The 14,588-nt window shown below is 44.0% G+C and overlaps 2 protein-coding genes across 7 annotated transcripts in view; both read left to right on the forward strand.

The window, feature by feature from the left end:
• The window catches only part of ARHGAP42 (Rho GTPase activating protein 42), a 378,098-nt gene that overhangs the window by 265,656 nt on the left and 97,854 nt on the right, over nt 1-14,588 (forward strand). The gene's annotated exons all lie outside the window — the stretch shown is intronic.
• Nucleotides 1,500-10,104, forward strand: LOC140909189 (uncharacterized). Its single transcript, XM_073337905.2, has 2 exons — nt 1,500-8,940; nt 9,658-10,104. The coding sequence occupies exon 1, from the start codon at nt 3,223-3,225 to the stop codon at nt 4,249-4,251; it is 1,029 nt and encodes a 342-aa protein (XP_073194006.1). The 5' UTR covers nt 1,500-3,222; the 3' UTR covers nt 4,252-8,940; nt 9,658-10,104.

Here is a 14,588-nt window from a genome sequence, read left to right on the forward strand (position 1 = left end):
GAAAACCATATCACATCAGCTGACTGTGACATTGGAGGAAGTAATTGTTTTGACAGGACACGGGGTTCAAGCAACATTTCCCAAAATATGAGCTTTTGGCACCTCTTATTATTTGCAGTGATATGATATATGATGCTTGGAGGGCTTTCATATTTACAATATATTTATGTAATAGAACAGTGGATTTTCATAGAATCATAGAAGATTAGGGTTGAAAGAGAACTCAGGAGGTCATCTAGTCCAACCCCCTGCTCAAAGCAGGACCAACACCAATTAAATCATTCCAGTCAGGGCTTTGTCAAGCTGGGCCTTAAAAACCTCTAAGGATGGAGATTCCACCATCTCCCTAGGTAACCCATTCCAGTGCTTCATCACCCTCCTAGTGAAACAGGTTTTCCTAAACCTCCTCCACTGCAAGCTGAGACTATTGCTCCTTTTTCTGTCACCTGCCACCACTGAAAACAGCCTAGCTCCATCCTCTTTCGAACCCCTCTTCAAGTAGTTGAAGGCTGCTATCAAATACCCCCCCAATTCTTCTTTTCTGCAGACTAAATAAGCCCACTTCCCTCAGCCTCTCCTCATAAGTCATGTGCCCCAGACCTCTAATCATTTTCATTACGCTCCACTGGACTTTCTCCAATTTGTCCACATCCTTTCTGTAGCGGGAAGCCCAAAACTGGATGCCATACTCCAGATGTAGCCTCACCAGTGTTGAATAGAGGGGAATAATCACTTCCCTCGATCTGCTGGCAATGCTCCTACTAATGCAACCCAATATGCCATTAGTCTTCTTGGCAACAAGAGCACACTGTTAACTCATATCCAGCTTCTCGTCCACAGTAATCCCCAGGTTCTTTTCTGCATAACTGCTGCTTAGCCAGTCAGTCCTCAGCCTGTAGCAGTGCATGGGATTCTTCCATCCTAAGTGCAGGACTCTGCACTTGTCTTTGTTGAACCTCATCAGATTTCTTTTGGCCCAATCCTCCAATATGGTCGCTCTGGACCCTATCCCTACCCTCCAGCGTATCTACCTCTCCCCGCAGCTTCGTGTTATCTGCAAACTTGCTGAGGGCGCAATCCATCCCATCATCCAGATCATTAATGAAGATGTTGAACAAAACTGGCCCCAGGCCTGACCCATGGGGCACTCCACTTAATAGTTGCTGCCAACTAGACATGGAGCTGTTGATCACTACCCGTTGACCCCGATGATCTAGCCAGCTTTCTTATCCACCTTATAGTCCATTCATCCAGCCCATACTTCTTTAACTTGCTGGCAAGAATACTGTGGGAGACCATCTCAAAAGCTTTTCTAAAGTCAAGGTGTATCACATCCACCGCTTTCCCCATATCCACAGAGCCAGTGATCTAATCATACAAGGCAATCAGGTTAGTCGGGCATGACTTGCCCTTGGTGAATCCATGTTGACTGTTCCTGATCACCTTCCTCTCCTCCAAGTGCTTCAAAATGGATTCCTTGAGGACCTGCTCCATGGTTTTTCCAGAAACTGAGGTGAGGCTGAGTGGATTTCTTTCATAAAGATGGATGCTTGATCTCCAAATGGCTCAGTGCTCCTTTCTTTTAATAACCATATTTATGTCCATATTCAGGGAACAGATTATCCAACAAATTCTTGGAATATATTGGAGACATTTTTTTTAATTTTAGAAGGTGGAGAAAGCTACTAGGGGAGAGGCTGTTCTAGATTTTATTTTGACAAATAGGGAAGAACTGGTTGAGAATTTGAAAGTGGAAGGCAGCTTGGGTGACAGTGATCATAAAATGATAGCATTCATCATTCTAAGGAATGGTAGCGGGGGGAACAGTGCAATAAAGATAATGGATTTCAGGAAAACAGACATTAGCAAAAGAGTCCTACAAAAAGTGGAAACTAGTTCAAATTAAAGAGGATGAATATAAACAAATAACACAAGTATACAGGGACAAAATCAGAAAGGCCTCAGCGCAAAACAAGATTAAACTAGCTAGAGACATAAAGGGTAAAACAGAAATATTCTACAAATGCATTAGAAGCAAGAGGAAGACCAAGGACAGGGTAAGTCCATTACTCAATGAGGGGGGGAACAATAACAGAAAATATGGAAATGGCAGAAGTGCTAAATGATGTTTTAGTTTCAGTTTTCACCAAAAAGGTTAGTAGCGATTGGACATCTAACATTCTGAATGCCAATGAAACTGAGGTTGGATCAGAGACTAAACTAGGGAAAGAACCTAAAAATTACTTAGACAATGTATCTATAAGGAGGGCTTTGGGATGTATGGCCACTGGGAGGCATTCATGGACAGAGGACAGTTCTCTCGGGATGGACTTCATCTGAGTAGGGAAGGAAATAGACTTCTAGGATGGAGGCTGGCACAACTGATTAAGAGAGCTTTAAACTAGGAATTTGGGGGAGATGGTTGGCAGATGTCCAGGTAATCTCCACGCCAGATTCTAGCATTGAGACGGAAGAAAACGAAGTAAGAAAGGATACAGCCGTGGGTAGGAGAATGTATATAAGGAGGATGGGCAGTGTGGACACCAGTCTAATAGGTTATACTGGCTGTAGAATAACCGTGCCTAATAGGGTACAGAATGTGAGCGAGGCCAAACAGCAAAAATTAAGATGTTTGTACACCAATGCGAGGAGCCTAGGTAACAAAATGGAGGAACTAGAGCTACTGGTGCATGAAGTGAAACCAGATATTATAGGGATAACAGAAACATGGTGGAATAGTTGTCATGACTGGACTACAGGTATTAAAGGGTATGTGCTGTTTAGGAAAGACCGAAATAAAGGCAAAGGTGGGGGAGTAGCATTGTATATCAATGATGAGATAGAATGTAAAGAAATAAGAAGCGATGGAATGGATAAGACAGAGTCCGTCTGGGCAAAAATTACATTGAGGAAGAAAACTACTAGAGCCTCCCCTGGGATAGTGCTTGGGGTGTGCTATAGACCTCCGGGATCTAATTTGGATATAGATAGAGCCCTTTTTAATGTTTTTAATGAAGTAAATACTAATGGAAACTGCGTGATCATGGGAGATTTCAACTTCCCAGATATAGACTGGAGGACGAGTGCTAGTAATAATAATAGGGCTCAGATTTTCCTAGATGCGATAGTTGATGGATCCTTCATCAAGAAGTTGCTGAACCAACTAGAGGGGATGCCATTTTAGATTTGGTTTTGGTGAGTAGTGAGGACCTCATAGAAGAAATGGTTGTAGGGGACAATCTTGGTTCAAGTGATCATGAGCTAATTCAGTTCAAACTGAACGGAAGGATTAACAAAAATAAATCTGCAACTAGGGTTTTTGATCTCAAAAGGGCTGACTTTCAAAAATTAAGGAAATTAGTTAGGGAAGTGGATTGGAGTGAAGAATTTATGGCTCTAAAGGCAGAGGAGGCCTGGGATTACTTTAAATCAAAGCTGCAGAAGCTATCGGAAGCCTGCATCCCAAGAAAGGGGAAAAAATTCATAGGCAGGAGTTGTAGACCAAGCTGGAGGAGCAAGCATCTCAGAGAGGTGATTAAGAAAAAGCAGAAAGCATACAGGGAGTGGAAGATGGGAGGGATCAGCAAGGAAAGCTACCTTATTGAGGTCAGAACATGTAGGGATAAAGTGAGACAGGCTAAAAGTCAAGTAGAGTTGGACTTTGCAAAGGGAATTAAAACCAATAGTAAAAAGTTCTATAGCCATATAAATAAGAAGAAAACAAAGAAAGAAGAAGTGGGACCGCTGAACACTGAGGATGGAGTGGAGGTCAAGGATAATCTGGGCATGGCCCAATATCTAAACAAATACTTTGCCTCAGTCTTTAATAAGGCTAAAGAGGATCTTAGGGATAATGGTAACATGACAAATGGGAATGAGGATATGAAGGTAGATATTACCATATCTGAGGGAGAAGCGAAACTTGAACAGCTTAATGGGACTAAATCGGAGGGCCCAGATAATCTTCATCTAAGAATATTAAAGGAATTGGCACATGAAATTGCAAGCCCATTAGCAAGAATTTTTAATGAATCTGTAAACTCAGGGGTTGTACCGTATGATTGGAGAATTGCTAACATAGTTCCTATTTTTAAGAAAGGAAAAAAAAGTGATCCGGGTAACTACAGTCCTGTTAGTTTGACATCTGTAGTATGCAAGGTCTTGGAAAAAATTTTGAAGGAGAAAGTAGTTAAGGACATTGAAGTCAATGGTAAATGGGACAAAATACAACATGGTATTAAAAAAAGGTAGATCATGCCAAACCAACCTGATCTTCTGTGAGAAAGTAACAGATTTTTTAGACAAAGGAAACGCATTGGATCTAATTTTTCCCAGATTTCAGTAAGGCATTTGATACCATGCCACATGGGGAATTATTAGTTAAATTGGAAAAGATGGAGATCAATATGAAAACTGAAAGGTGGATAAGGAACTGGTTAACAGGAAGACTACAGCGGGTCCTACTGAAAGGTGAACTGTCAGGCTGGAGGGAGGTTACCAGTGGAGTTCCTCAGGGATCAGTTTTGGGACCAATCTTATTTAGTCTTTTTATTACTGACCTCGGCACAAAAAGTGGGAGTGTGCTAATAAAGTTTGCGGATGATACAAAGCTGGGAGGTATTGCCAATTTAGAGAAGGACCGGGATATTATACAGGAGGGTCTGGATGACCTTGTAAACTGGAGTAATAGTAATAGGATGAAATTTAATAGTGAGAAGTGTAAGGTTATGCATTTAGGGATTAATAACAAGAATTTTAGTTATAAGCTGGGGATGCATCAATTAGAAGTAACGGAGGAGGAGAAGGACCTTGGAGTATTGGTTGATCATGGGATGACTATGAGCCGCCAATGTGATATGGCCGTGAAAAAAGCTAATGCGGTCTTGGGATGCATCAGGCGAGGTATTTCCAGTAGAGATAAGGAGGTGTTAGTACCATTATACAGGCACTGGTGAGACCTCACCTGGAATACTGTGTGCAGTTCTGGTCTCCCATGTTTAAGAAGGATGAATTCAAACTGGAACAGGTACAGAGAAGGGCTAATAGGATGATCTGAGGAATGGAAAACTTGTCTTATGAAAGGAGACTCAAGGAGCTTGACTTGTTTAGCCTAACTAAAAGAAGGTTGAGGGGAGATATGATTGTTCTCTATAAATATATCAGAGGGATAAATACCGGAGAGGGAGAGGAATTATTTAAGCTCAGTACCAATGTGGACACAAGAACAAATGGATATAAACTGGCCACCAGGAAGTTTAGACTTGAAATTAGACAAAGGTTTCTAACCATCAGAGGAGTGAAGTTTTGGAATAGCCTTCCAAGGGAAGCTGTGGGGGCAAAAGATCTATCTGGCTTTAAGATTAAACTCGATAAGTTTATGGAGGAGATGGTATGATGGGATAACATGATTTTGGTATTAATTGATCTTTAAATATTCATGGTAAATAGGCCCAGTGGCCTGTGATGGGATGTTAGATGGGGTGGGATCTGAGTTACTACAGAAAATTCTTTCCTGGATATCTGGCTGGTGAATCTTTCCCATATGCTCCAGGTTTAGCTGATTGCCATATTTGGAGTCAGGAAGGAATTTTCCTCCAGGTCAGATTGGAAGAGGCCCTGGAGGTTTTTCGCCTTCCTCTGTAGCATGGGGCACAGGTCACTTGCTGGAGGATTATCTGCTCCTTGAAGTCTTTAAATCACGATTTGAGGACTTCAATAGCTTAGACATAGGTGAAAGGTTTTTCGCAGGAGTGGGTGGGTGAGATTCTGTGGCCTGCGTTGTGCAGGAGGTCGGACTAGATGATCATAATGGTCCCTTCTGACCTTAGTATCTATGAATCTGTTTTCAAGTCATATGGGCCTGATGAAATACATCCTAGAATACTCAAGGAGCTGATTGAGGAGGTATCCGAGCCATTAGCTCAGTCGTTGAAGACAGAAGAGATTCCAGAGGACTGGAAAAGGGCAAGTATAGTGCCAATCTGTAAGAAGGGAAAAGAGGACAACCCATGGAATTACAGATGAGTCAGCTTAGCTTCAGTACCCGGAAAGATAATGGAGAAAATAATTAAGCAATCAATTTCCAAACATCTAGAAGATAATAAGGGGATAAGTAACAGTCAGCATGGATTTGTCAAGAAAAATCATGTTAAACCAATGTAATAGCTTTCTTTCACAGGGTAACAAGCCTTGTGGACAGGGGGAAACGGTAGACATGGTATATCTTGACTTTAGTAAGTCTTTTGATACTGTCTCGCATGACCTTCTCTTAAGCAAACTAGGCAAGTACAACCTAGGTGGAGCTATTATAAGGTGGGTGCATAACTGGTTAGAAAACCGTTCCCAGAAAGTAGTTATTAGTGGTTCACAGGCAAGCTGGAAAGGCATATCAAGTGGGATATGCTACAGGGATAAGTTCTGGGTCCAGTTCTGTTCAATATCTTCATCAGTGATTTAGATAATGGCATAGAGAGTACACTTAGAAAGTTTGCAGACGACACCAAGCTGGGAGGGGTTGCAAGTGCTTTGGATATTAGGATTAAAATTCAAAATGATCTGGACAAACTGGAGAAATGGTCTGAAGCAAATAGGATGAAATTCAATAAGGACAAATGCAAAGTACTCCACTTAGGAAGGAACACTCAGTTGCACACATACAAAATGGGAAATGACTGCCTAGGAAGGAGTACTGCAAAAAGGAATCTGGGGGTTATAGTGGAACACAAGCTAAATCTGAGTCAACAGCGTAATTCTTCTGCTCTACTCCGTGCTGATTAGTCCTCAACTTGAGTATTGTGTCCAGTTCTGGGCACCACATTTCAGGAAAGATGTGGACAAATTGGGAAAGGCAAGAGAAGAGCAACAAAATTGATTAAAGGACTAGATAACATGACCTTTGAGGGAAGATTGAAAAAGTTGGGTTTGTTTAGTCTAGGGAAGAGAAGACTGAGAGGCAACATGATAAGTTTTCAAGTACATAAAAGGTTGTTACAAGGAGGAGGGAGAAAAATTATTCTCCTTATCTCCTGAAGATAGGACAAGAAGCAATGGGCTTAAATTGCAGCAAGGGTGGTTTAGGTTGGACATTAGGAAGAACTTTCTAACTGTCAGGGTAGTTTAGCACCTGAATAAATTGCCTAGGGAGGTTGTGGAATCTCCATCATGGAAAATTTTTAAGAGTAGATTAGACAAACACGTGTCAGGCGTGATCTAGATAATACTTAGTCCTGCCATGAGTGTGGGGAACTAGACTAGATGACCTCTTTTGGTCCCTTCCAGTCCTATGATTCTGTGCTCCAGAAATCTTTGCCAGCTACTGCAACACTGATAAGCAGTCTAGTACGTGTTTGTGGTACAGAGTCTGCCAGACAGAAAATTCAGGGTGCAAGTGGCAGATCCATGGAGGAAAGAAGTGGTTTGTCACAAGCACCCTGCTGCCTGGCTCTATGGATGAGTGCAGGCTGTGTGGCAAGGAGACTGAAGACATAACGTTGAGAATCTGGCTGTAGCAAAAGGAAATTCCATGACAAAAATGCTGAATTCCAGATTATTTTGGAAGAAATCCCAAATTCCATGTTTGCAGAATAACAGAGGCGAGTCCATAAGACCTTGATTGAAATTAACAGAGCAGTTTACACTTCTTAGAGCTATTGTTTCATGTTTTGTGTAGATTTAGGCAACTAGCACTGCATTCATTAACACTCAGATCACATTTTCAAGGTAATCTCCACAATCATAAGAGCTAGAAACATTTTTTTTATATAACTGAAAGGTTGAGAATAGGTGATGATGCTAATGACCCACCTGAAACTGTTCATGACCTCCCCAGAGCTTACAACCCACAAGTTTGAGAACTCCTGATCTAGTCATATTCAGGGCCACATTTTCCGGATAGGTCTAAAAAATGTGTATTAACAGTTTTGATTTCAAATGGTGCCTAACTTTGTGGATATGCAAGATGTTTGCATATGTAAATTGGCTATTCTCATGTGGCAGTAATAAAGAATCAAACAAAGAGTCACTTTCTTCTAACACAGAACTCGCAGGCCTTGCCTGCACTACACAGTTTTGTCAACAAAAGGCAGGTTTCATCAACAAAACAGTGGAGTGCTACACCGACATAATAAAACCACCTCAACGAGCAGCATAGAGCTTTTTGTGATGAAGTTAGAGTGATGCACTATCAGTATAGACACTCCGTTTGTTTATGTTGCCTAAGTGGCCTCCAGGAGGTATCCCACAATCTCCATCATGACTGCTCTCGTCAGCAGTTTCTACTCCACTGCCCTTCAGCCAGGTACACAGGCATGCGTCCCTTCCCATTTAATGTCCCGGGAATTTTTGAAACTCCACTTCCTGTTTGCTTGGAGTAAACAACTCACATCACATCTTCCCAGCTGACCATGCCGGCTTTCCACAGCAAATGTGCTCCTGCCTGGAGTACACCAGAGTTGCTGGATCTGTTGGGTCTGTGGGGAAAGGAGGCTGTGTAGTCTCAGCTCGGATCCAGCCGTAGGAACTTTGACACTTATGAGCTTGTGGCATGGATGGGAAGGGGCATGAAAGGGACATGCAGCAGTGCCATGCTAAGATCAAGGAGCTGAGGAAGGCATACCAGAAGGCAAGGGAGGCCAACCATCGCTCTGGTGCGGTGCCGAAAACATGCCACTTTTAAAAGGAGCTGCACACCAGCCTTGGTGGCAGCCCAACCTCCATTGCCAAGAGCCCTGTGGATACTTCAGGGGGACTGGAGACAGCAGCCAGTGGAGTCAACCCCGAGGACAAAGTGAATGACAAAGAGGTCGGGTTGGAGAAGGATGTGGGATAGACGACAGACTCATCCAGTGGCAAGCCAGGACCTCTTTTTGACTCCAGAGGGGTCTAGCCAGTCCCAACAGCAGTCCTCCTCTGGCGTGCCTGAAGTAGGAGAGGGGAGCTCTGGTAAGTACACATTTTTCTTTGTAAGCGCACGGTTACATGAGGTAAACATGTCCTTTATTTTGTAACATGGTGCATGTCAGAGAAGGGATAGAAATTAACTACTCTAGGTACTGTTTGCATCTGCTTTGCATTCCTGTGTGCAACTATGCAGTGGGACCCCAGTGAAAAAGTTTGTTAATGCACACCAAGGTCTCCCAGGAATCCTCCATAGAGATCTCTAGGAAACTTTCCTGAAGGTACTCTGCAATCCTCTGCCGAAGGTTCCTTGGCAGAGCTGCTTTGTTTCTTTTCCTGTTGTAGGAAACTTTGCTGCACCAATCAGTAATTACTTCTGCAGGGACCAAAGTAGCACACAGCCGAGTAGCATACAGATCTAGTCTGAAGCCACATGCTTGCAGGAGATTTACCTTTGCATCTTCGGTCACCCTCGGTAGTATGATTTCAGCTTTGATCACCCCTGCCTGTGGAAAATGATGCCAGTATTCAGAATAGTGTCCCTAGGCGCTTGTGCTGAACCCCTTCTGAAACCACCCAGACTCTTTGTCCTATCTTGCACCTCTCCCTCCTCCCAGGCTGAACGCACTGGGTTTAGTGCTCTTGCTGTGCAGTGTGCTTACCAAGGGACAGTGAGAAAGAGGTGTGTGTAACTTTTAGGATTCAAGACTGTGAGTGCACTCACAATACTGACTCTGTGTATTGTTTCTTTTGCTTCTGCAGATGTGCACTGGAGGGCCAACTCCTACACACCAGCAGAGCGCCTCCCTCAGATAAGGAGGTGAACGAGGAAGTGTTGCAATCATCTGATCATGCCAATAGCAAGCACAGAGCGTGGAGTGAGACAATAAACTAAAAACAGTACCCAGGAGATAAGATAAGGCAGGAGCGGATAATAATGCTCATGGAGTACCAAATAGAGATGCTCAGGTTCCTGACTGCACTGCATTCAGAACACATCTGTGTTCGACTCCCCCTGGAGCCCATACAGAACTGCGTTCCATGCCCTGCCCAAATTCCCCACACACATTCTTCACATGTTCCCAGGCCGTCGTAATACCCCTTGCACTCCACCCCTATGAATATGTACCATAATGAGAGCTGGACTTACACTCAGCTGTGCAATCCTCATTTCAGAGAGGATCAGGTCCCTTGTAAGAAATGTTAATCTGTGTATTGCTGTTTAATAAAAAAATATTCTTACAAATACAATTATTCTTTCTTTGTGTACCACACACGAGGGTTGCAACAGAAATTAGCATATCTGCAGATCATGCTCAGGCAGGAATCATTACAAGGGTCCTTCAAGGTGGCAACTAAACAATGCCTGGTTGAATGCATTATGGAAGACACATTACTGTGGCTCATTATCAAAATTCTGCCTCCCTGATTCGAATAGTTTCTTGTTGAGCCCCTCTAATGTTCCTGGTGTCCGGCTGCTCAAAAGGCAGCACCAGCGACCCTTTACTCTGCCAAACGTACATTATGCTGTGCCTGTTGTTGAAGCACTCCTTGCTATTGTCAGGGTTTCTGGTGTAAGATTTTATTAACCAGGGTGTAGGCTGGGTCTCTCAGGATCGCTATGGGCATTTCCATATTCCCTATTGGAACCTTCTGGTCTGGAAAGAAAGTTCCTACATGCAGCCCTCTATACAAGCCAGTGTTCCTGAACATGTGTGCGTCATGCACCTTCCCTGACCACCCTGTGTTGTCAGTGAAATGACCACTATGATCCCCGGCACCAGCAATATCATAGAGAAGTAGCCCTTTTTTGTTGATGTACTCCATTGCAAGATGGTCTAGGGTCAAAATTGGGATATGCATGCCGTCTATTGCCCTGCCACAATTAGGGAATCCCATTGAATCGTAGAATATCAGGGTTGGAAGGGACCTCAGGAGGTCATCTAGTCCAACCCCCTGCTCAAAAGCAGGACCAATCTCGAATTAAATCATCCCAGCCAGGGCTTTGTCAAGCCTGACCTTAAAAAATTCTAAGGAAGGAGATTCCACCACCTCCCTAGGTAATGCATTCCAGTGTTTCACCACCCTCCTAGTGAAAAAGTTTTTCCTAATATCCAACCTAAACCTCCCCCACTGCAACTTGAGACCATTACTCCTTGTCCTGTCCTCTTCTACCACCAATGTCGAATAGAGGGGGACGATCATGTCCCTCGATCTGCTCGCTATGCCCCTACTTATACATACCAAAATGCCATTGGCCTTCTTGGCAACAAGGACACACTGCTGACTCATATCCAGCTTCTCGTCCACTGTCACCCCTAGGTCCTTTTCCGCAGAACTGCTGCCTAGCCATTCGGTCCCTAGTCTGTAGCTGTGCATTGGGTTCTTCCGTCCTAAGTGCAGGACCCTGCACTTATCCTTATTGAACCTCATTAGATTTCTTTTGGCCCAATCCTCCAATTTGTCTAGGTCCCTCTGTATCCTATCCCTGCCCTCCAGCGTATCTACCACTCCTCCCAGTTTAGTATCATCCGCAAATTTGCTGAGAGTGCAATCCACACCATCCTCTAGACATGGAGCCATTGATTACTACCCGTTGCGCCCGACAATCTAGCCAACTTTCTACCCACCTTATACTGCATTCATCCAGCCCATATTTCTTTAACTTGCTGATAAGAATACTGTGGGAGACCGTGTCAAAAGCTTTGCTAAAGTCAAGAAACAATACATCCACTGCTTTCCCTTCATCCACAGAACCAGTAATCTCATCATAGAAGGCGATTAGATTAGTCAGGCATGACCTTCCCTTGGTGAATCCATGCTGACTGTTCCTGATCACTTTCCTCACATGTAAGTGCTTCAGGATTGATTCTTTGAGGACCTGCTCCATGATTTTTCCAGGGACTGAGGTGAGGCTGACTGGCCTGTAGTTCCCAGGATCCTCCTTCTTCCCTTTTTTAAAGATTGGCACTACATTAGCCTTTTTCCAGTCATCCGGGACTTCCCCCGTTCGCCACGAGTTTTCAAAGATAATGGCCAATGGCTCTGCAATCACAGCCGCCAATTCCTTTAGCACTCTTGGATGCAACTCGTCCGGCCTCATGGACTTGTGCACGTCCAGCTTTTCTAAATAGTCCCTAACCACCTCTATCTCCACAGAGGGCTGGCCATCTATTCCCCATGTTGTGATGCCCAGCGCAGCAGTCTGGGAGCTGACCTTGTTAGTGAAGACAGAGGCAAAAGAAGCATTGAGTACATTAGCTTTTTCCACATCCTCTGTCACTAGGTTGCCTCCCTCATTCATTAAGGGGCCCACACTTTCCTTGGCTTTCTTCTTGTTGCCAACATACCTGAAGAAACCCTTCTTGTTACTCTTGACATCTCTCGCTAGCTGCAGCTCCAGGTGCGATTTGGCCCTCCTGATTTCATTCCTACATGCCTAAGCAATATTTTTATACTCTTCCCTGGTCATATGTCCAACCTTCCACTTCTTGTAAGCTTCTTTTTTATGTTTAAGATCCGCTAGGATTTCACCGTTAAGCCAAGCTGGTCGCCTGCTATATTTACTATTCTTTCGACACATCGGGATGGTTTGTCCCTGTAACCTCAACAGGGATTCCTTGAAATACAGCCAGCTCTCCTGGACTCCTTTCCCCTTCATGTTAGTCCCCCAGGGGATCCTACCCATCCGTTCCCTGAGGGAGTCGAAGTCTGCTTTCCTGAAGTCCAGGGTCCGTATCCTGCTGCTTACCTTTCTTCCCTGTGTCAGGATCCTGAACTCAACCAACTCATGGTCACTGCCTCCCAGATTCCCATCCACTTTTGCTTCCCCTACTAATTCTTCCCGGTTTGTGAGCAGCAGGTCAAGAAAAGCTCCCCCCCACTAGTTGGCTCCTCCAGCACTTGCACCAGGAAATTGTCCCCCAGACTTTCCAAAAACTTCCTGGATTGTCTATGCACCGCTGTATTGTTCTCCCAGCAGATATCAGGAAAATTAAAGTCACCCATGAGAACCAGGGCGTGCGATCTAGTAGCTTCTGTGAGCTGCCGGAAGAAAGCCTCATCCACCTCAAAGCCATCCACTATTTCCTGCACATTGCCCAGAGTCACAGTCCTTCATAGCAGAAGGTGATTAATGGCCCTGCACGCTTGCATCACTGCAGCCCCAATGATCGACTTTACAACTCCAAAAGTTGCTAGCTTCCACACACTGATCACCACATGCTTTTCCACCATGAGAGCAGCTCTCATTTTGGTGTCTTTGCACTGCAGGGCGGGGGGCAAACTCCTCACACAGTTCAAGGAAGGTGGCTTTGCGAATCTGAACGTTCTGAAGCCACTGCGCATCATCCCATACTTGCATCACAATCCAATCCTATCACCTAGTGTAGTGTAGTGAGAAAGAGTTTGTAACTCTTTGCGGTCAGCTTTGGACTTAACTATCTTAAATAATTTTCTATCATCTGAAAACTTTGCCATCTCACTGTTTATCCCCTTTCCTAGATCATTTATGAATATGTTGAATAGCGGAGACGCAGTACAGATCCTTGGGGGAACCCCATTATTTCTCTCTCTCCATTGTGAAACTGACCATTTATTCCTACCCTTTGTTTCCTGTCTTTTAACTAGTCACTGATACATGAGAGGACCTTTCTTTTTAATCTGTGATTCCTTAGTTTGCTTAAGAGCTTTGGTGAGGGGCCTTGTCAAAGGCTTTCTGAATTTCAAGTCCAAATACACTGTATTCACTAAATCACCCTTCTCCACAAAGTTGGTGACACCCTGAAAGAATTGTAATAGATTGGTGAAGCATGATTTCCCTTTACAAAGACTGTGTTAACTCTTCCCCAACATATTGTGTTCATCTGTGTGTTTGATAACTGTATTCTTTACTTTAGTTTCAACCAATTTGCCTGGTACTGAAGTTAGGCTTACTGGTCTGTAATTGCCTCTTGAGCCCCCGCTCTGCCCGCATCCTTTTTACTCTTGCAGAGGGTTTTAGGAGTTGGGATTTTTTTTAGCGGGAGGGGGGAATTGTGGGGGGGGGTGGTTTCTGGCCTAAATTTAGAGTATGTTTGTTAGGTGTATTGATATTTGATTGCTTGGTTATTTTTTTGTTGTTTTGGGGGGGAGTTATTATTGGACTAAGTTTAGAGCATGCTTGATAGGAGTATTGGTTTTGTTTTCTCTCTCTTTCCTGTGTGTTTCTTTGCTAGGGAGTTTTCTGGCACCTTCTAATGGTTAGGTTATAGCCCCTCAGCCTCCTCTCCTTGCTACTGAACTCTCACTGAAGCCAAACCCTTGACTTGGGTTTTTTCGCTCTGTTGCGGGGGTCTCTCTGCTTGAGAGCAGAATGGAAGGAATGTCTCTCACTCCCTCACAAAAGTCCCCTGTTTGCTAGCTCCTCTGGTCGCTTTGGAGCTGTTTTTTCAACCCCCTGGTCTTCCTGGTTAAATCTGCACTACAGTGTAAGCCCCAGGTTAGTGGGACGCAAGTCAACTGACCCTGGGTTAGAGAACCTAGGGCTTGAACATCTATATTGTTTGTCAACCCTAGTTTAAGAATTTTCTAACCCAGGCTCAATCCTGATGCTCTAGCATCCACACTGCAGCATGCAGACCCAAGTCAAACCAACCATATAACGGACTCTCTAGCACCCTCCTAAAATGTGGCCGCTCTAGCCCTTTGACCAT

Source organism: Lepidochelys kempii, chromosome 1, assembly GCF_965140285.1.
Source record: "Lepidochelys kempii isolate rLepKem1 chromosome 1, rLepKem1.hap1, whole genome shotgun sequence".
Classification (NCBI taxonomy): Eukaryota; Metazoa; Chordata; order Testudines; family Cheloniidae; genus Lepidochelys; species Lepidochelys kempii.